Genomic DNA, 23,389 nt, shown 5'->3' on the forward strand with positions numbered 1-23,389 from the left:
TTTCTAGAAAAATAGCACTGGCTGTGGTCCATATCCATGATTTGGAAAGGAGACTTGGTTGTTCTCCTCTGAGCCTTTTCAAACTCTACAATATTCTTTTTCAGATGAGATGACCAGAACTGTACATAGTAATCCAAATGTGGTTACAAACCATAGATTTGTATAATGGCATTTTGATATCAGACTGATACCTGACAGTAAGAGCTGTTCGACAGTGGAATTTGCTGCCAAGGAGTGTGGTGGAGTCTCCTTCTTTGGAGGTCTTTAAGCAGAGGCTTGACAACCATATGTCAGGAGTGCTCTGATGGTGTTTCCTGCTTGGCAGGGGGTTGGACTCGATGGCCCGATGGCCCTTGTGGTCTCTTCCAACTCTATGATTCTATGATTCTAAGTTTTATTTCCTCTTTCTTTCTAAAGCCCTTACAGCCAATCTAGACTGTGGCACTGAGTGCCAACTTCCTCCTCTTCAGCACTGCACTTGCAGAACTGAGCAGGGAGGAAGATGAGGACAAAACTAGAATTTGTTGACTCTGATGTCACTAGTCAGGTTCCACCTCAATGGCCCCCACCCAACACCAGCCCTGGGATTGCTGCTATAGAAGCATCCTGGGAAAGGGAAACCTAACACATTGATAAGGCTGCACGATGCTTATGGTTAGTAGTAAGGGAGAAATTCAGTTTGGTTTGCATTTTAATACAAAGCTACCTGGTTTGCACTTCCCAGAACAATAGACAAACCAAAGCATAGTTATCCTGCAAAATGTGCACTTCTCTTAATTTTTGTAGTGCAATTCTTCAACCAGATAATGTGTATAAAAATACTTAGAAGAAAATGTACATGTATGTAAAAATTACATACTGTATGAATTGCATTGTGGTGTGGGAAACTGCTTGCAAAAGTGTGCATATTGGGTAAAATTGCATGCAAAAATGTGTACATTAAGCAGAAATGTGCACTAAAAATGCTTGCAAAAATTTGTGAGGGCTTTTTTAAAATTTGCAAAATTCTGAAGGAATGTTGCAAACTGAGTTTATGAGTGGGGGAAAATGAGAAACAGAGAGAAACTGCAATTAACGGATGTGTCCACCGCATCTATGGTTGAATGGGCAGCTACAGAAGCCCAATCTGTTTTGTTTTGAACCCAGTTCTTATGCAACAGCATTTTGCTTAACATTTCCTAATTTTAACTCTGAAACAGCTGGCCCTACCTTGAGCATGTTCAATAATCTGTCTGTATGGTGCCACTGTCTTGCTGGTAGAAACAGGTACAGCTACCGTTCCATTGTGCCTGAAGCTAACTTCAGGCAAATTTCTGCTCTTTGTAAATCTTTCCCACACTGTGAGTTTCAGCAGAGCAGCTGCAAAAGAGCTGCTCAGAACTCCCTTGCTTTGGACTCATGTCTTATTTACAGACACAGATACTTCAAAGAACTGACAGCCTCACCTGACCGGCCTGTCAGGTCAAAACGAACAACCTGCCAGTTCAGTAGCTTGGACTTTAGAAAGGTTGCCCACCCCCTTCCCAATAGCCCCTTATAAATCTTTTACTGAAGTTACTGGCACTCGCAGAACTTCAAAGGAATTGTCTTACAATTAGCTACATCTTTTCTCTCACAGGTCCTATGTCAGTGGGAGGTTTGCCCAAGAAAGAAGCAAGAGATCTTATCTTTAAGCAGCGTTTAATCATCATAACCTACCTAAACTTTACGTGAGAGGTTTCACTCCAGGTACCATGAAGGGCGTTAGGCAATGTGGTTTGTGCAGCAGCAGGGAGACAAAGGTGCAGCAGAACCCTCAATGGAGGAGGGGAGGAAGGCAGGAGCATTTCGTTTCAAAAGCATACATCTGTGTTGTCATTGCGGGCACTTTCCTGGCTCCGCTTGCCAAAACAAAAGACAGCAAACCAAGAAAAATAAGAAAGTGGCATTGCGTGGACAGGCGGAGTCCCCCAGATCCCCCCCCCCCGTCATGTGGAATAATGACTCAAGACAACGTGCTATGGGATTAAATTGGCCACAACTTTATTAAATTTCAGATGTGGGTAGACCTTGGCTCAGGCATTGGGCGTTATCCCTCCCCAGTCCCCAGCTGGGGACCTAGGGAACATCAGGGTTATCCAAGTGTGTGGGGCGGGGGAGAGATGGGCCGGCTCTGGAGAACATATGTTCAAGGAGAGATAGCCGTCCCCGTTATGCCGCTGCCGCAGGGGAGAGCAATGACGACCTCTCGACGTACGGTCAAAGCCTTCCTTCAGAAACCCCTTTAACGGGGAACCCTGATATCGCCGCTGCAAAGAGGAAGATAGACTAAAGGATTCCGCCCAAGGCCTGATACCGTCAAAGTTGTGACGTTTTGCTACGGGAAAGGCAAAACCTGCCAATGTAGGGGAATTCCTTTCCGGCCCTTTAACAGCGACCTTGATGTAGCAGCGCCCGCATACCTGTGAAGAAGTTAACCTGCAAAATAAGACATTAATTGAGGGTGGGTAGGGTGGGAGAAGCTCTGGAGCCAAGTGAGGATTCCCAGGTAAGATCCTCCCTCTATTGTGTGGGCAGGTAATCCCTCCCCCCCCCTTGGCAACGCATCCCCCAGGTGGGATTGGACAACTGACTGGGGTAGGCGGAGACCTCCAGGTATCCCACCTGAGGGAAGGCGAAGCCAAGCCTATGTTGATGGAGCCGCTCCAGATCCAGGGGCTGCATGTGTCCATGCAAAGGGCACCCCCCGTTTTATGTACCAAAAAAATGTGCTGTAGTGTCACTTACGGTAACAATGTTGGCCCATTCATAGATGGATAGATATAGATATAGATAAACACCCTGTGATGTGGAAATTGTTTCCCTTTGGCACGAGTCCATGTGTGAATTAAATGAGAAGCTCAGTACATTTTGCTGCCTGAGGTAAAGGAGAAGATGAAACTTCCCTCAAGGCACATAGGCAAAACCAGTCTGACTGGTTGTTGAATCCTACTCCAGTATTTCTGCAAGCACAGTATCTTCCACTGCACTTAACGGCGGCAGGCTAGATACAGGGCACAGCTCTGTCCCCTCCCCCACACCTCAGCATCTGCCACCTGAGGCAGCTGCTTTACTCTGCCTCATTGTAGGGCCAGCCCTGGAATTAGACAATGGGGCCAGTTGCACAAGTCTATGTTATTTGAGTGGCACCCTTCCAAACGTATGGAGAAAGATCTGCTCAGCCAAAATTCTAGCTGGTTAGTGACTCTTGTCTCCTTGCTTTTATTCTGGCTTGTTCTTATAACTATTGTATCTTGTTGTTATAATTATTGTATTTTTAACCATTTTTAAACTGCTGGTCTATGACCATAAATAAACTGATTGATCGATCTGCTCATGCAACTGTATGGTGTATACAAACTGTCCTCATGGGCATGGGATCACTCACAGAGCTCTTAGATTTCTGTGTGTGTGTGAGAGAGAGAGAGAGACAGAGAGAGAGAGAGAGAGAGAGAGAGAGAGAGAGAGGAGGGGGAGAGAAAGGCCCCTAATCTGCTTTTTCCTTGACTTAAGCATACAGTAGTACCTTGGTTCTGAAACAGAATCCATTCCGGAAGTCCGTTCAACTTCCAAAAACGTTCAAAAACCAAGGCACAACTTCTTGCACTCAATCAGACGCCACGGACACTGCATCGAACCTTCGGCTTTCCAAAAAAGTTCACAAACACTTCCGGGTTTGCAGAGTTCGGGAGCCAAAACGTTCGAGTCACAAGGCGTTCAAAAACCAAGGTACAACAGTGTATGATTGAGGTAGGCTTCCCCTTGGAGTCACTGGAGTTAAGCCCCTCCTGCCCCATCCATAAAACGTGCCTCCATATTTGAGACACTTTTGTGAAGCCTGGGTCACAATCTGTGAGGTCCTTGAACAAGCTTTTGCAAATCCCAGTTTGTCAGGCTCATTTCCCCCGTCATTAAAATGGAGCCTAAGAAAAAAAACAGCCAGCCTGAGATTTGAGAATAGGAAGGGATTGAAATCTACATCGGATTGGAAGTGTTCACAAGGAAACATAAGAACATAAGAAGAGTCTGCTGGTTCAGGCCAGTCTAGTCTAGCATCCTTTTCTCACAATGGTCAGCATGTGGGAAACCCTGTGGGACCGGAGCACGGGAACATTCTCCCTTCCTGCAATTTCCACCAGCTGGTCTTCAGAAGCATTCCTGTCTCTGACCATGGAAGCAGAATAACCATCACAGGTAGTAGCCATTGTTAGTTTTATCTTCCATGAACTTACAGTCTGTATACAAATGCCAAGACCACACAGACTCATTACAGTGAAGCAACTGAAATGTTTCCCATGTTCCCAAATGCAAAATTGTGCTTCCTGACTCTCTGTGGAGCACATCTCAGTTACCTGCTGGATTTGTGGGAGTGGTAATTTCCCAATAAGTGAAGATTGCAGCTGATTCTAATTGCATCAAACTCAGGTTTCCTTTGGCATTTTGCGCAAGAGTAACAGGCAATGTGGATGAATTAATGCAAACACACCAGATGGCTCCTGATTTACTAGAGCTCTGGTGAGGCAGCTTTTGGAACGGTCTGCTTACAAAACTGTCTGTGGAAACGGCAGAGGATTTATAGTGCTTTCAATATGATACTTTATTACCCCAATGGACATTTTTTTGTAAGGAGACTATATCCAGCCAACATCAGTAGGGATGTCTGGTGAAGAATAAGCAAGACAATCATGGAATTGGGTGGTTGTTGTTTTGGGGTTTCCCCCCCCCCCCCAAAAAAAGGGCATTTTATGAGGTCTCTAGATTAAATTGTGAATTCATCTATATTACTTGAGTAATGGCCATTTCATAGCTATCTGATGGCCTCCTACAAAATATACTGTATCTTCAAGGTGGGGGGGATTCTTCTTCCTTCTTCCCAGTAGCCCATTTATCATTGCTTGGTCTTCCTGGACAGATAGATCCAGGGGCCGCCACTGTGGGCAGGCAGCTGGATCGAACAAGTGCAGGTTAGACCATTTCACTCCCCAAAGTGAAGTAACTGGGCAAGATGTAATTAGATTGCTGTGTTGTCCCAACCCCATGACAACCCCACTTTGGGTGTCTGAGGGTCTTTTGCATGGCAGTGAAGCCACAATCCCTTTGCCACACAAAAAGCTTCAGGGAATACCATGACCAGGAGACCCCATTTCAACATTAGAATTATGCCATTCCTATTTTGATGCATTTTTAATCTTTGTTGGAAGCCACCCAGAGTGGCTGGGGAAACCCAGCCAGATGGGCGGGGTACAAATAATTTATGATGATGATGATGATGATGATGATGATGATGATGGTGATGATTATGTTCAAGGGTCTCTCCCTGCTTCTAAGAGGCTCAGCAATTGTGGCATCCCTGTAGTTTCGCCGCATTGTTAATTCTTTCTTCATAAATGAACTCTGAACTCCTAGTTCCAAATCTCTCAACTTTGTCTGTGTATTTCTTAATAGGCAGACATTTTTCAGAACTTAACGTTCTTGATTTAAATGAAAAGTGGGTGGGTGCCCAGTTCACGTGGCAGCTATACAGCACTGGGAGGAAATAAACTGTGGCTCTAAATATCAAGCCAGTGAATAAAATTTGCTATGAGTCAGGATTTATTTCACATTTAATTGGTGCATAGTAAATTATATGAGCTCGGGACACCCTATAAATGACTAAGTGATTAGTCTATTTTCTGCTACACCTCCCAATTTAATATGCACAATTTTAATTAATGGGATGTTTTCCTTTCTTCGTTCCAAGACATTAGGAAAGATAAATAAAACCAAGACTTCTAGTGTCTGCAACACCCCACTTGGGTGCCTCCCCAGGACTCAATAGATCACAACAAATTGTTGCCATCTATTTAGCCTTCTTCCAGCCATGTGACACTGTTTGTAACCAGGTCATTAAGAATGAATATCAGAAGTAAGAGGCATTCTTTCAAATACTTCACTAATAGCAAAAATTGTCCTGCATTTTACTCCTGTCTTTCCGATCTACTGATTTCCCAACTTTTTTCAAAGAAGGCAATGTTGTCTATTATAATTCCTTTTATAATGCTATGTTTTCATCATTTTTTCCCATTAACTTTGGACTGCATCCCTAATTCTTTATGTGCCTCTGACCCATAAAAGAATGTTTTAGAATCTGCCGCAGACACGAGCAGTGGGGAGTGATGCTGGGAGTTGTAGCTCATCATCTGGAGGGCACCAGGTTGGGGAAAAGCTGAAAGCCCTGGTTATCGTTTTGGTGATGTTTCTTTCTTCTGATGTGCAAAGTAAGAGGGAGAAAGGTAAGCAAGGAAAGTGTGTGGGATTCATTCCAGCCGCATTTTTTTAGCACACACCCAGACTAGGATCCTAAATCTATTTACAAGTTGACAAGTCACATTAAACTCGTTTCAATCTTACCTCTGAGCAGACCTGTGTAGGAACAGGCTGTAAGACCAAACTCTCCTTCTCAGAACACTCAGATTCAAACTGCACCTTACAGAGGAGATCCATAAATGGACCTGTGTCTCTCTTTTGCTAAGAGCAGGATTTGGACTAGGTTATGGTATGGAAGGGACGCAGGTGGCGCTGTGGGTTAAAGCCTCAGCGCCTAGGGCTTGCCGATCGAAAGGTCGGTGGTTCGAATCCCTGCGGCGGGGTGCGCTCCCGCTGCTCGGTCCCAGCGCCTGCCAACCTAGCAGCTCGAAAGCACCCCCGGGTGCAAGTAGATAAATAGGGACCGCTTACCAGCGGGAAGGTAAACGGCGTTTCCGTGTGCGGCTCTGGCTCGCCAGAGCAGCGATGTCACGCTGGCCACGTGACCCGGAAGTGTCTCCGGACAGCGCTGGCCCCTGGCCTCTTAAGTGAGATGGGCGCACAACCCCAGAGTCTGTCAAGACTGGCCCGTACGGGCAGGGGTACCTTTACCTTTACCTATGGTATGGAAAGAGGATGGAGTGGTCATGCATTCTAATTCACAGTCCTCAATTTGAAGGCCTGACAGAGGACAGTCTTATGTCGGAAGAGTTTAAAGTCTACAGTGGTACCTCGGGTTACAGATGCTTCAGGTTACAGACTACGCTAACCCAGAAATAGTACCTCAGGTTAAGAACTTTGCTTCAGGATGAGAACAGAAATCGCATGGTGGCAGCCCAGCGGCAGTGGGAGGCCCCATTAGCTAAAGTGGTACCTCAGGTTAAGGACAGTTTCAGGTTAAGAACAGACCTCCAGAACGAATTAAGTTCTTAACTCAAGATACCACTGTAGTTGAGAGAGAAAGAATCCCAAGAAGAGAAAGCAGGGACCTTGAAGTTGCTCTTGACAGGAGTCTCAGCAGGCACACAGGTCACTTGGTCACAGTCTTCCCTACTGTGATGAAATCTGTGGTAATGCTATTTTTTTTTAAAAAAAATTATACATTAGCACCTATAGATATATAAATTAGCATATGCACATTTTATGACAATCCATGTTTCCATTAACCCACAGTGTGTGTGTGTGTGTGTGTGTGTGTGTGTGTGTATGCGTGTGTGTGTGTGTGTGTGTGTGTGTGTGTGTTGCACTTCCACATTTTTGGCAATGTGTAACTGGTTGAACCCATTTCCTCCTATGCCCATTCCCAATACAACACTCTCACCACCACCTGCAGTTGCTATTAGCTGCACGGGAAAGGGGGATTTGCATTGAAGTATGGAAGAAAGGATTAAATCCCCTCTGCATCATGTCCCTGAACCAAATTGTTGGAACCTGCTTTCCAGACAAGCAAAATGTGACAGGATATCCAGTCAAGTATCTCCTTTGTAACATGTAACTTGGCCCTCATCTGCAGAGCAGCAGGTCCTCTCTGCTTAGGGCTTAACATTGCAAGCAGCCTGTTCACAAACTGGAAACAGATTGTTGGCAAGAGCATTGTTTTTTAACTTATTTGTGTTTGTTTGCCAAAAGGGTAAATCCAGATTAAACAGGGAGAAAGGCGGCCTGGCATTTGGGTGCCAGTGTGGCGTTGTGTGGCTGCTGTGAAAACCTTGCATGCACGAGCAGCACCAATCTCATAATAAACACCCATCAGGAACCACTTCTGGTTGCCCCTGTCTGATGTATGAAGCATCCTTTATAGAGGTTGCGCCACAGACAGAAAAGATGCAAGTGTAGTATGAAAACACTCACTTGGGAACAGCTTCACTGTAGTTCCATGAGCAGCCCAAGCCTGGACATGTTTTCTTAGACAGAAATCACACTAGGGCCATAGCTCAGTGCCAGAGCATCCACTTTGCATGCAGAAGGTCCCAAGTTCAATTCCCAGCACCTGCAAGTAGGGCTAGGAGTGTCCCCAGCCTGAACCCTGGAGAGCCACTGCCATTCAGTGTAGACCAGACTGAGCTAGCAGACTACTGGTCCATCTAGCTCAGTCTTGTCTATCAATATAAAGGATATGCTCCTAAGCAAGTGGAGCATTACAGCCATACAGCACAATCCTGTGCATTTTTCCTCAGAAGTAAGTCCCGCTATATTTGATGGTACCTTCTCCCAAGTAAGTACACAAGGATTGCAGCCATAGTCTGAGAAAAATTGGTGCTGAGAAAAAATGTCTATACAAAACTGAGAGGGGCCGGAAAAGCCCAAAGTGCCCATGGACTCAGCACAGTCAAATGTAAGCAGACTTCACACACTTCATAATTCTGCTTGTGAGAGCCGCACAGCAAATAAGAAGTGCTACTAAAAGTGATGCTTCTCTCTTTCAGGGGAGGTTTCAGAAACAAGGTGCTTTTGCCATTTGAATGGAGAAATTCACGCTAGCGCATAAAATATAGGTGGTGTGCACTTTATACTCCCTAAGAGGAAAATAAAGGCATCTCTTATTGGTGACTGGAGTTAATAGGAATTGATAAATTGCATTCCGTCCCAATGGGCAGAAAATCTCAAAAGTTTTAGATTTCTATTGTCAGAGAAATTACTTCTGCAATTCCACCAGCAGGAGTGAATTTAACTGTGGTGTGTGCAAGGGGGGAGGAGGGACGGCGGCGTTAATCTTATCAGAGTGTGACAAAAATCAGAAAATTCACAGCTTTGTGACTGCAATGTATGACTGCTCAAGTTCCAAGGGCCCTGTTTAGAAAATTCTAATTTATGAATGCCACCTGCATATTTTTGCAGTGCCGACTTGAAAGTTCAGGCTTCTTCGGATGTTGCGAGGCTGTTCTTCAAGCTTCCTCAGCTGCATCGCCTGGAGAAACCGAAGGGAGAGCGGAGAGAGGATTACGATTTGAGCTCCACGGGGCCCGTTTCACACTCCCCCAAGCATGTCCCTTTTGCTCAGGGATATGCGAGCGCATTCCGCAGTTAGTTAAAATACTGCACTGCATATGAATCTACTTACTGAAGTCTGAAGTTACTTTATAGGACCATGTACATTAATAAAAGATTAGGTGGTTTTAAACAGAGTGTAATGCCTTGAAGAATGCATTTCCAAAAAGAAAGAAAGAAGAAGAAAGAAAGAAAGAAAGAAAGAAAGAAAGAAAGAAAGAAAGAAAGATTTGCCCTTATTTTAAGATCCAACCTTAAGGATCCATGCAAGGCAGGGAAAGGCAGGTCCAGTGGGAAAGATCCCAATTCCTCTTCCTTCACCCAATTCTACATGTGATTGTTGGGTGAAACAGACTTGGGGTGGCAGATAATGTGCTGTACAAATAATGAAAGTAAAACAATTTTCATTGCAAAAGACTCATGAAATATTCCTCAAATTCAAAATGTGTGTTTCATAACAATTCACCATTCAGTTTAGACTGAGGCCCAAATGCCACAATTGTGTCCCTTATATGGATTATAGCTTTTCCCTACCCACCCACCCCCAAAAGAAGAGGAGTGAAATCCAGGTTGGCTCTTTGACTTCCCCACACCTTCAACTAGAATGTCAGGTGCCCCCTCAAAAAAAAAAAAAAATGAGAAGGAGATTGCCTTGTTTCTGAGCCTATCCAAAGTCAACCCCAGATTCTACCCACACTTGGCAATTAGGGTTCATTTGCAGGTTTCCCAGATATATAAAAATGCATAGTAACGCATTAATTAAAATCAGGTTTATGCTGCTTTCACAGTTCACTGTATTAAAGAGTGATTCACCACCATCGAAATTATGACAATCAAATATTAAAATATAATATCCAGGAAAAATTTACACCTTCACCAGATGACAACTTTGTGGCCAATGAAAATTTATCCCGGCTGAAGAATAAATTTTTGTGTGGGCAGCTGTTGAAGACAAGGACTGTGATAGGTTTTCAATTTGCTTTGATCCTTGATGCTCTTGACAGCCTCAAGATCCCAGTGTGAGTTCCCATGGGCATGTGAAGCTCTCATCTGGGAGTTGTTAAGTTAGTAATCTATAGGTAAACTCTTCCATTATCTGCCGAGACAGGTGAGTGCCCACAGTAAGTAGGTAAACTGGAAATTCTTCTGACTTAAATCTTACCCAAGCTAATGAAGAACTGCAATGCTTGCCTCTTTGAGACCTCCCAAAGAATGCTGGGGCCAAGCCCTAATAGCTGCATCAGCATCTCTGCTCCACAGATATACTCCTCTAAGCGTTCCATAGAAAACCTACTTGCACGTTTCTTGAGAGCTTTCACTTCTATATTAGTAAACACCACCTGAAAGAACTTTACTGTATTGTGCACTTGTGTAATTAGCATTTTACTTTGACGACTGGTGGTTGGGAAAGTTCTTTAGGCTGCCATTGTGGGTACTGTGCTAAAGCCTAGCGTGCTTCCTAATTAATCAAGCCCAGATAAAAGCACTTGCATGTCAACAGCAGGGATGGGTGGGGGGAGCTTAAATGCCGCGGAGAGAAAAGTCCAGCAAATGTATACATAGAGCATACACACGGCAGAGAAGACAAAGAGTTCTTGTCAAACACAAAATAAATGTAGCCCGTAGAGACCCTGCAAGCGAATGCTGGACCACAATAGCAAGCATGATACCCATCTAATCGTGTATGGAGGAATGCTGCTGCCAAATTTTCTCTGTAGCCACAAGATACCATTTTATTTTCTGGTCCATCTAGCTCTGATGTTGCAGAGGATAATTAGTCCCAAGCCTTGCAACACAATTTATCTTACACTGGGGATATTCTGCCATGTTCCACTTCATGTATAGTTTGCTAACATGGGGGGGGGGGGGTTAAAAAAAACAAATTACCAGAAGAAAAAGGACATGCTTGGGATCTTCGAGTGATTCTCTTTCTGAAAGTATAGGAGCTGCTTTGGATCAATGGGGCAGAAGTCACTCTGTCTCAACATCCATTAAATGAAAGAGAAATAAATCTGTCAGTCTCTTCAGCTTTACTTTTCCAGTAGGTGCGACAAAGTAGCAGAAGAGAAGAGTTTGTAGAAGAGAAAGCAGAGAAGTAAACAGGAGCATATTTATGTCACATCTCTGAGGGTCACTGGATATCCCTTAGATTCTTCTCGGGCTCAGGTTTTGATTGCCAGGAATTACTGTCAGGGTTGTAAGACTTGCTTCTAAGCTGTGTTCGTATAATGTTAGAACCCTCACTAGGTGGGTGCCTAGTTATTCCAGCTTTACCGCTAGGACTAAATTCACCCTAAAACATTCTAAAATAAATTAATAATAATAATAATACCATGGGACGCAGGTGGCGCTGTGGGTTAAAGCCTCAGCGCCTAGGGCTTGCCGATCGAAAGGTCGGCGGTTCGAATCCCTGCGGCGGGGTGCGCTCCCGCTGCTCGGTCCCAGCGCCTGCCAACCTAGCAGTTCGAAAGCACCTCCGGGTGCAAGTAGATAAATAGGGACCGCTTACCAGCGGGAAGGTAAACGGCGTTTCCGTGCGCGGCTCTGGCTTGCCAGAGCAGCGATGTCACGCTGGCCACGTGACCCGGAAGTGTCTCCGGACAGCGCTGGCCCCTGGCCTCTTAAGTGAGATGGGCGCACAAGCCCAGAGTCTGTCAAGACTGGCCCGTACGGGCAGGGGTACCTTTACCTTAATAATAATACCAGCATCTGTGCCACCCAGAGAACTATCTGGAGTACTGAATTGTAACCCGGAAAGATTCTCATCATTCTTTTAAAATATTTTTTATATCTCCCATTTTACATTCCAGTAGTATAGCTTAAATAAAACCAAAAGTGATATTCTAGAGTGAGGAAAGGTGAGGAGAGAGAAGGTTACATAACGACAGAGTATTAAACCAATGTGAATAAATTATAAGGAGGTCTTTCATCTCTGACTTTATTATTCCAAAATGGAATGAACAAGCCCCCTTACTCAATAAAATTGTCTTTGTGGTTATAATATGCCACATCCCTTTTGTGTGTTCGTTTTATCATTGACACAGGACTCATTCACACTTCTGCTAGCCCCATGCCTGGAAAGCATAGGTCAGAGCAGTTTTCCACTTGACCAGCACTTTCTCTGCCATGGATCCAGGCAGTTTCCCCCTTTCCCCACTGCTTTCCCAGGGAAAACCCTCTCTTAAATCAGAGCAAACATCAGTCTGGAAAAACCCAAATTGCTAGACAAGAGGAAGGGGGAAAAATCCACAGTCTCCAAGTCTTCCTCCTCTCTAATCTAATTGTACACTTTCTCAGTAACTCAGCCCAAAGGACAAAAACATTAACATGGATTAAGATTTGCCCTAATTACAACACATAGACTTACTTAACCAAAAGTTAGTTGCATTTACACAAGGGAATGCAATCAAGATAATAAGAAGCAAGTGTTGAATTTACCTTATTATACTTCCCCAGGCTAGTATAAGAAGCACAGAAGTTACATCTTACTTCATTACAGGCAAGTCCACAGCAAAGGGCAACCATATGACTGGGACTGCCTGCAGATAACCTGCTTGTTGAACATTACTTCAGACTTCTTTGCACAAAGTTTGCAGGGCAGTTATATGACACTTACTGGTAACTGAGGATTCATTCTGATTTGTTTGCAGGGAGGCTATATGAGATCATATATAGTGACTGTTATCCCAGTGCATTTCCAGTGCATTTTCTCATTTACTACCAAATGTTTGGAGGAGGGACAGGAGTGGAAACAGGTTTGTTGTACAAGAACACAAAATTCACTTACTGCAAAACCTGAATTTACAAATATTTGATTGAACCCCATCTGCAATTAGGGATTGGGGGGGTCAATTCAGATCACATTTAGAGGCCTTCCTAATTTACACTTTTTGAAACTATATGTGAACCAAATCAGAGCCATCCTTTGAAAGTTCGACTCCTCTGGAGTTTGCAGTGCAGTTCTCCAGCCAAGCGATGTGTATATACTAAGGTAACATCCGTAAAATGCATATATTAGTATATATTAACATTCATAATGCATCCAGGAAGATTACTTTGCAAAACTGTGCATATTAGGCAAAACTACATGCAAAGGTGTATATGCTGGGAGAAATCCACTAGTGAATTTTCGTGAATGTGAAAAACTGAACATAAAATTGGAAAAAATGAAAAGATGAGGGGGAAACTGAAATGGACATCCCTACCTGTAATATTGTGACAGCCTGGAAGCTGACTTGGCTAAAAATCCAGGATCTTCCCTGCTTCTTGTGCAAAGAGGCACAGCATGGAATTCAGCTTTTGCCAATTCCACTTGTGGGGTCTGAAGCCTCAAACTCCTAACACCAGCTTTACATTCTCCCCCCTTCCCCTTATTACCAGCCTTAGCCATGAAATTGGCTCTATCTGAAGGGCACAATTTGATCTAGGAAGCAAAACGACAGGCCAGGATGAGTGAGGTAGCTCTCTCACATAGGACATAAGGTAAAGTACATTTAAGTTTGTCCTAGCCAGTGATCTCCTCAGTTGTTTTGATACTGTCTGGGAGTATCAGAAGCCAACACATTGAGTAATTCCTATGGGATGAGTAGCAGCTAGTGCCTGGAATGTCAGCAAGGATCACTCTGTGCAGTCTTGCCCTTTTGAAATGGAGGCTGTCTCGCACAGGCAAATTTTAAAAATGCACAGAGGCTTATATATTAAGCCCAGACAATTTTGTATTATGTATTCCTAACTTTGTTTAAATATAAATATTTCAGCGGATGGAGGCAACTGTTGCAAGTAATTTCCCAGATGTCCTAAAATGTGTGTGTGTGTGTGTGTGTGTGTGTGTATATATATATATATATATATATATATATATATATTCTATGACTTCATCAATGCCTAAACATGATACTCAGAGAGAGAGAGAGGGAGAGAGGGAGAGAGAGAGAGAGAGAGAGAGAGAAGGGGCTTGTTTGTTTAGTCAAACTGAACTGCACTAAACAGCTGATATCGATTTGTGGATATATAAATTCTTCATGCAAGCTAGCACGAGACCATAAAGGTAAAGGTAAAGGTACCCCTGCCCGTACGGGCCAGTCTTGACAGACTCTGGGGTTGTGCGCCCATCTCACTTAAGAGGCCAGGGGCCAGCGCTGTCCGGAGACACTTCCGGGTCACGTGGCCAGCGTGACATCGCTGCTCTGGCGAGCCAGAGCCGCACACGGAAACGCCGTTTACCTTCCCGCTGGTAAGCGGTCCCTATTTATCTACTTGCACCCGGAGGTGCTTTTGAACTGCTAGGTTGGCAGGCGCTGGGACCGAGCAGCGGGAGCGCACCCCGCCGCAGGGATTCGAACCGCCGACCTTTCGATCGGCAAGCCCTAGGTGCTGAGGCTTTAACCCACAGCGCCACCTGCGTCCCAGCACGAGACCATAGCTCTCCAAAATACATGTTGGATCAGGGATGGTTAAGTGGTGCCCCCTCAGATGTCATTAATTTCCATAACATTTGAAACTTAGCATCTCACACCGAGTCTTTGGCACCACCACCTCTGCTTGGCTCCAGCTGTTCTAGGACACAGTCCTTTGGGTATCTAGAAATTGTACCTCTTTATCTGGGTTTCAACACTCCTGTTCCCAGCCTATTAGCATATACGGTAATAACTTTAAACTGTATGTCTGTAAGCTATACATGCTGCTCAGGCTTGCGCTCCATGGAGGTGACTTCAGTGATGTCAACACAATGGTTTGACTTCACCTCTCGAGGCACACTCCATTGTCTCGTGAGACAGATGTATGCCAACAACAACGGATCTGGATCCAAATCCTATCTTGTCTCAGCAGTGAGCTCCCAGGCTGGCCTTCAGAACATCACCAGCTACCAGCGGGAGCAGTAATTCATGATGTTCTTCATGAACCGGAAGGAAATTAACAACAGGTGTTGGATAGTGCATGGTTCTTGAATATCGTTCTATCAATGGAATATGAAGACACAGCATGTAAGCCTTTAGCTACCTTTTGTCTCTTGAATAAACACAAGAAGCCCTGCTCTCTGTGAAATGATGAAGTCAGCTGTTTGCAAGGTTCTGAACAGTAACAAAATAGTAACCCAGAAAATGAAACTTCGGCTGGATCTACACACATCAAAGAAGCATTTAGGTTAAACACATTGTAAGTTTAAACAGGGAAAACAGGTAGAGAATAACGGGACTCCATGTCACCATCTTGTGGCACAATGTTATATCGCACATGCAACACATATAAATCCTTTTTTCTTTACTAGTCTAGCTGAATCCTTGAGCTGGGCATAGCTATTCCATTTCAGAAGCCTGGATTCCTTTTTTTGGTACTTCACAAAATAGATTTATCAATGTACCTTTCTATAAAAACAGCTTTATGAAATCAGAAGCAGCCATTAAAATGTCAGTATTCATTCTTGCTCAAGTTTCATCACCAGAGATGCACATTTGGCAAACAGAATAGTGTTAATGGCTGTGCTGCAGGTACAGAAGAGCATAATAGAACCCAGTTCCTTATTTAACAATAGTAAAAAGTAATAGGATACATATTTTGGTGTCGGAAAAGCAATCAGCACACCAGGGAATAAAATCATTGAGTAAAAATGCACCACTTTCCATAGTCACTTATGTGAATTACTGCACTTTAGACTTCCCCGCTCTCTCTAGTTGTATAATGGACAGTGCAAAATGCTTTCTTCCCCTCACTCCCTTGCACATCTTAGAGAATTCATAACAAGTGAAAAACTGAGTAAGGAGAACACATTTTAAACTTAGGGAACTATGAAGACAGCAGCTTTGGCTGTGAAAACTTCCGCTGTGAAGTCTTCAGAGCTGGAGCTACAGGACAGATCATTACAGGTAAGCAAGGCAAAAAATGGTCTTGTAACACCACCAAAACAAAGCCGTAACATTTGTCTGTCTTGAGCCAGAGGGAAGGAGAGAGAAAGTCCCAACCTATTACCCCATTTGATAGATATAAACAAGCCTTTTAAGCAGGGATTTTTCACAGTCTGCATCTTTATTAGAATTGTTCTTAGAACTTTTGTTTTATTGCTTGTTTGTTTACCACCCTGGGCTCCCTTTGGAAGAAGAGTGGGGTATAAACAGAGTGTAGTTGAGAGCTGGTCTTGGCCTTTTGAAGTACAGCCCACACTAGCACTTATAACACTGTATATGTATATGTATATGTAGCATTATTTTCCCCTTTTCAGGTTGTTCTTGTGACTCGTTTGTTTATGCATGAAGTGAGGGAGGAATGCAGGAGGGGAAACATTAGTCAAAGAAGCAGCCACTGCTTAAAATGGAATTGCGGCTCAGCTAGATTGGTAAAGAAAAAGCGATTTATATGTGTTGTATATGCAATATAGCATTGTGCCACAATATGATGCTATGGAGTCCCGTTTTTCTCTACCTGTTTTCCCTGTTTAAATTTACAACGCGTTTAACTGAAATGCTTCTTTGATGTTTCTAGATCCAGCCTTGGCTGAAGCTGCAGATTCAATTGTATAGCTAAGAGAACCTATTATTCCTTTCTCGGGTAAAAGTCTTTTGGATATTTAAAGTAGAAGGTGTATTATGGAATCTTAAAGTTAAAGCTGGTTAGCAAGAAATGTAGTCCATTGGACCACTCGTTGAATCTAGGGGGCCTGGATTCAAATCCTACCAAAACAAGTTTGTAGTGCGACTTTGGCTAATTCTCACTTTGAGGATAAATGTCTACAGATAACATGACTGTTATCTTAAGATGTTCTGGGGTGATTTCTGGCACTAAGTTTGATCCCCACAGATGCATATTCCTGCACTGCAGGGGGTTGGACTAGATGATCCTAAGGGATTCAAATTCCACAATTCCATGATTCTACTATGCATGATTTATTAAATATTACTATACTGCTTATGGGGAGAGAAATCTCCAAGCTGGTTACAACAGTAAAAATACATATTAAAGCATACTTGTGTGCATGTCAATGCATCAACATTAGCATGTCACCAGTAACACAGATGAAGCTGTTTTTGGGTCGCTTGCTCTCAGTGCCAGTTTAGCAGTACTGCTGCAATCCTGTGTACACATCAGTGAAAAAGGCTTAGTTCATAACTACATGCTCATCACTTTATGTCTGTCATGTCAAGTGGTTGTTTACTTGAATGAAAAGCCATCACAGATCAAATGCCAGAGATAAAACGTTCATCATGTTGTCTTGCATCACCTCTAATGCAATGCTTCTCAGCGGACACAGTTCTCACATTCAGCAGCTGTTCAACCAAGCATAAAAATAAAGGAATGGGAAATCAAGTTTTACAATGCATGTGTGGACTAATTCAGGCTGCTAGTAACATGCTTGTTAGATACGTTAATATTTTATTTCAGTTTGATGCCCTTTCTGGCAAGGCCATCTAATGTCAACCAACAGCATTTCTGCATCCTCTTCAGACCTTGAAAAAGCCCACAGCTTCACACTCTGGGAAGAATTTGCTCCTATTATTATGGTCCTTTCCAATGTTCACTTAGTCCCTTTTTGCCCCTTGCCAGACCAGTCAGCTGGGACCTTTATATATTGAGTTTCTCTTTTCATGCCTTACAGCTGAGCCCAACTGTTCAAGGCACATGGGATTGTCAGCTAACCAGGGATCAAAGGAACCTGGATAGGATTTCGGTTTCTTTTGCCCTTGTGGAAGCACCCCAGGATATGCAGAAGAGGAAAGGTTAGGGGTGGGGATCCTTGGGAAGTTTTGCTCCTGTGAAAATATGGTTTTTAGGAGCATAGGAACAACAGAAGCTTGCCTCTACTGTGTGAGTCTCTTGGTCTGTCTAGATCAGTATTGTCTACGCTGACTGACAGCACCTGTCCAAGATTACATGGAGGCATCTCTCCCAGCCCTTCCTAGACACACCAGGAATGGAACCTGGGTCCTTCTGCATGTAGATGCTCTACCACTGAGTAGTAGTAGTAGTAGTAGTAGCAGCAGCAGCAGCAGCAGTTCTGCCTTTTGTCCCTGATGGGACTCAAGGCAGCTTCCAGATAAAAAGGACATGGGTGGCACTGTGATCTAAACCACCGAGCCTCTTGGGCTTGCCGATCAGAAGGTCAGTGGTTCGAATCCCTGCAACGGGGTGATTTCCTGTTGCTCTTCCCAGCTCCTGCCAACCTAGCAGTTCGAAAGCATGCCGGTGCAAGTAGATAAATAGCTACTGCTGTGGCGGGAAGGTAAATGGCATTCCTGTGCACTCTGGTTTCTGTCACGGTGTTCCGTTGCGCCAAAAGCGGCTTAGTCATGCTGACCACATTAACCGGAAAGCTGTCTGCGGACAAATGCCAGCTCCCTCAGCCTGTAAAGTGAGATGAGTGCCGCAACCCCAGAGTTGTCTGCAACTGGACTAACTGTCAGGGGTCCTTTACCTTTACCTATACTGATTTAGATGGTCAAGCTCTCTGCTGTCTTTGCTGATCCACTGTGATTCTCCAGGGTCTCTAAGAGGTATGCCATCACATCTAGCTTGGTTCATAGATCCAAAAACAATAGACAACACTGAGTCTAACCCCCGTTTGTGTGTGTGTGTGTGTGTGTGTGGAGAGAGAGAGAGAGAGCTCACTTTGACTTATATAAAAGTAGGGACGTTTTTCTTTAGATGAATGCCTGCTAAGTAAATACTATCAGCCCAGGAATGGTGATGGTGGAGAAAAGAAAACAAGTACTTAAAGTACTCAGCCCTGCAATTAACTATGCAGGAGCACACAATTTGTAAAATATAGTGGTGAAAAGCATGACGGTGCACAAATGTCTCAGCGGATTTCACACTGCACACAACACCAACATATGCAAGGCCAGGCTTTCACTTCTGGTAGTGAATGTAAAATGAGAAAATGGAAAGTCATTTGCTCCCCCACTGCTCCCTCTTCCTCAAACAATTCCTAGCTGTCATGTACAGTAACTGGCAATCCCAAAACCTGAGTAGCAAATTAATTAGGAATGAACACGATCTGGACTTTAATTCAGGTATAATGTTTAAAGCACTGCGTCAACCAAAACGAATTTTTCAGCCAAAATGAATTTGTAAGTCCTAAGTGACTGCACAAAGTGGAAGCACAAATGGTGGGTATTTTGTGGTTTGGCCATTTTATATTGCTGAGATTTATTTATTCGACTTTTTTGACATTTGTCATCTCTTTCCTTCATATGCTGTTCACTGCTTGGCCTTTGGGCTAAAAAGTGGTATCTAAAGTAAACATAACATTCTGGTGGGTAAAGCTGGAAGCAATGGGGTAGAGAGTAAGGATTCTTCTAGGAAATTCAACCTGATTCACAAGCCACACTCATCTTCTGTTATTTGCATTACCTTTGAATACTTCCAGGCAACCTGTTTATTGAGCATTCGTCCTGATTTCCTTGCAGAGAGATTAGATAATGTTTGCTATTGCAGGAGTATTCATTCTATTTTGCTTGTGGGGAGTAGCTAGGGAAATCCAGCCTGATGGGTGGGGTATAAATAAATTGTTGTTGTTGTTACATGACATTAAATCAGTGCCAGTGTTATCCCTCACTTTCTAGTGCATTTACCCATCACTTCTGTTATTGCAAAAACTCTTTTGGGAAAGGGGGCTTATTGCACAGGAACTCCCAATCAACTATACTTGTTCCATCGGAATTTGCCTGTAGGTGATCCCAGCATTAAATAGTGAAAGTATAGAAGTGTCCCACCTGTGCACTTGAGAAGTTAGTCTGTAAATGGATTGCTGCAAAATAGATCTAAGGAATGTAGGAGGTGTACCAGGATGTTAATTGCCCAGGGGTTTCTTTCATGGGTCTTGCATATATCCTGTATTTTGAGAAATCTCCAAAGACTCATGTAAGTTCCGGGGGGGGGAGAGTTTCCTTTAAAAGGCCAAAAGAAAAGTGGGGTTTGCCTTCAACTTTAAAAGCAGTCTCAGGGCAGATTACACACACTTTAAGACAGCCAATACAGTTATATAACATTTATCAACACTAAGCCAACATTTTTTTTAAAAAAGAGAAAACCTAAATAGCAATCAAGACAAAAATAAAAAAATAAAATTAGCAATCAAGGTCAACAACAATGCTGCAATAGAATTATCCGAACTTGCCCTTACTTTAACGAATGCCTGATTTATAATATTCTAAGGTGTCACTCAGGGAATTAGTCACAAGGGTGACTCAGAAAAGGCAATTCTGATTTTTGAAAAATAAGTTGGCATCTGAGCAGAGTATGACTAAGGCCAGTCTTCCAGCCCTTTATCCTTTCCCCCTGTTTCGTCTGATAAGTAAAACCTGGGCAGCTTGAGGCATTTTTATAATTAAAATGTATTACAGGGTGGGGTTGAGACTCAGTAAATCCAACAGACAGCCTCTCTAAGGCTGCCAACCTAAGAACAGTTTCTTCCAAGTGGCAAGAAGGTCTCACCTTTCCTGGCAAAAGTGATAAGTGACTAGAAAGTTTGGTTGAAATGAATGTGGAATAACATGACAAGAATGAACAATTCAGACACCAAGAGATTACTATACTGTCAAAAGGATTTGGGCTGCATGCACACCATATATTCAATGTACATTGAAGCACATGACTTCCTCCAAATAATCCTGGGAACTTAGTTTGTTAAGGGTGCTGAAAATTGTAGCTTTGTGAAGGGTAATCTCCAGTTACCAGAATTCTTTGTGGGAAGGCTTCCTCTTCATCTTTCGTCTCAGGGTTATTTTATTTATTTTACTCTCTCCCTCTAGCTGTGTAATACCATGAGACTAATGAGCTTTGGGCGCTGATGAGTGCATTAGCTTCAATTGTACACTACTTGGCTCTTCCTTAATTTCTGGAGTTTGGTGGGAATGAAAGTCATCAAAATGCTCCTGATGCTCAAATATATTGCCATAGATCTGGGGTACCAGAGGCTGATGGTAAATGGTAAAAAAAAACCTAATAAACAGTAGTATTAAGATATTTCTGGGTTAGCTGATGCAAACCCATATGGCTGGGCTAACTAACTGCAGAGCCATTAAGGAACAATGGGGAGTCAGGTATTGAGCCATTAAGTGCAATTGTTGATTCAAACAGCTGTCCTTCCCCCCTGCTCCAAGGAGTGGACACAGACAGGAGATTTGGGAGGCTGCCAAGGCGAAGGTGTGTGATGTAACAGGGGAAATGTGTCCCTTTAAAAGCAGGAAGGTTTGGAGAACACGGAGGGCCCACTTAGCAAAGATTCTTGGGAAGGAGAAAGGAGGAGCCAGAACTCCAGGCAGAGGCCATGCAGGGCAGAACCATCTTGACAAGCTGGGACAGAGGCACAGAGATGGTGAGCAGGATGCCTTGGGCTTCAGTGCTGCGCTGCTGTGGGGAACAAGTCTCTCTGGAGATATAATGCTGTGAACCCGCTTCCTCCACCTAGACCCAGGTGTATATACAGTGGTGCCTCGCAAAATGAAATTAATCCGTTCCGTGAGGCTCTTCGTATAGCGGTTTTTTCGTCTTGCGAAGCAAGCCCATTGACAGCTTAGCGGATTAGCGCTATTAGCTGTTTAGCGGCTTTTAGCAGATCAGCTGATAAGTGGCTTATCAGTGGATCAGCTGATAAGCGGCTTAGGGCTTAGGAAAAGGGGAGGAAGGGGAAAAAACCCCGCAGGAACTCGCAAGACATTTTCGTCTTGCGAAGCAAGCCCATAGGGAAATTCGTTTTGCGAAGCACCTCCAAAATGGAAAACCCTTTCGTCTAGCGGGTTTTCCATCTTGCGAGGCGTTCGTCTTGCGGGGCACCACTGTACAAGTGTAAAATAAACCATATATCTTTAAACACTACAGTCTCTGACATGCCTGAATTTCAAATGCAAACATGACTCTAGGTAAGTGCCTGGAACCCCCTGGAATCCTGCAACCACTGGGCAGAGACTGGGGGTGGCTCACAACCTATGTAACAATACCATACTGAAGACATTTCAGTAAACGGGTAAGTCAGAGAGCAAAATGCATGCGATTCAGAAAAGAAAATATAGTTAAATCACATATTTCCATACTGTAAAGTGACTTGGCTAGCGATGTAACTTGCATGCATTTTAAATTCCATTTTTTCATTTACAGAGTATTTTGGAAATGAAATAGAATCTGTCCTGAGCACTTGAGCTGATTGCCTGTAGTAAATGCAATACAATATCCTAAACTGATCAGGGATGCGGCATGTTAGCCATGCAGAATTAGAATCTCAGCCCTAGAAAGGCTTTTCTGTTTTTGCAGTGAGTAGATTAAACTTCTACTTCCAGAACTGCTGGTCATTTCCAAGCATTAAATTCATTTAATATAAAATTATATATTAAAAAAGCAAATAAACCCCATAATGCAGAATTGATAGAGCATACAAATGTAATGATACTTGTCATAAAGCATTTGCACTCTCTGAGTTGCAGCCCAATCCTATTCCTGTCTTGCAATCTTTTCAATTATGATAAATCAGAAAGCATTGTTTGGCTTGAGTCAATCACTGGTTCCGAGGATGAATTGCCTTTGATTTGCCGAGTTTCAATTGCAGGGGGGGAAAGCTTCAAAGCAAACCATAAAAATAAAATAAAAATCCACAACGTATATAGTGAGTTCCATCCAGAAACACTGGCATTTCTTCAATTATAAATAGATATAGAGATATGTATATACTGAAGTGTATAATCTGAAGCGCAGGTGCATATCAACATATTTTCGGGAAGCATATTGGCTCCGATCTTGCTTACAGCATGTCATGGTCTGGATATCCATGAAGCCTCCTTAAGATCTCATTACTGCTGCCTCTTAGCAGTCCATAACCCAATTAGGACAAAAGGAGGGTTCTCTCTTCCGGCACAAAGACTGCACTTCCCAGCTCTGCCCCCAACACTGTGCACACCACCAGCCCCACACCAGATGTTAACACACCTGCTGGCCACACACCATGATGGCTGTGCATTCCACAACAGGGTGTAGGGATCCTTTTATCCTGTGAGCCACCCAGAGACCTGCAGGTATAGGGCGGTATATAAATTCAGTTAACAATAACAAGCAACCACAACAACAATATATACAGGGAACCTATGAGGCGCTTCACACATCTCCCCCCCCCCCCCAT

General features: G+C 43.5%; 1 protein-coding gene across 4 annotated transcripts in view; it reads right to left on the bottom strand.

The window, feature by feature from the left end:
* Nucleotides 1-23,389, bottom strand: part of LOC307213777 (uncharacterized protein) — a 93,386-nt gene that overhangs the window by 18,266 nt on the left and 51,731 nt on the right. The window contains exons 1-3 of one of the 4 annotated variants that reach the window (XR_013837675.1): nt 13,497-13,783; nt 11,179-11,267; nt 6,615-9,211 (exon numbers count right to left, since the gene is read on the bottom strand). Coding sequence is in view for 1 of the 4 variants with exons in the window: in XM_079971957.1 (XP_079828083.1) it covers nt 9,113-9,211; nt 9,545-9,666 (221 nt within the window). In the remaining 3 variants the exon portion in view is untranslated. Of the gene's footprint in view, nt 1-6,614; nt 9,212-9,544; nt 9,667-11,178; nt 11,497-13,496; nt 13,784-23,389 lie in introns of those variants that run through there. The other 3 variants (XR_013837674.1, XR_013837676.1, XM_079971957.1) reach the window with 3 other exon arrangements.

Source organism: Podarcis cretensis (assembly GCF_951804945.1).
Source record: "Podarcis cretensis genome assembly, chromosome: 3".
NCBI lineage: Eukaryota > Metazoa > Chordata > Lepidosauria > Squamata > Lacertidae > Podarcis > Podarcis cretensis.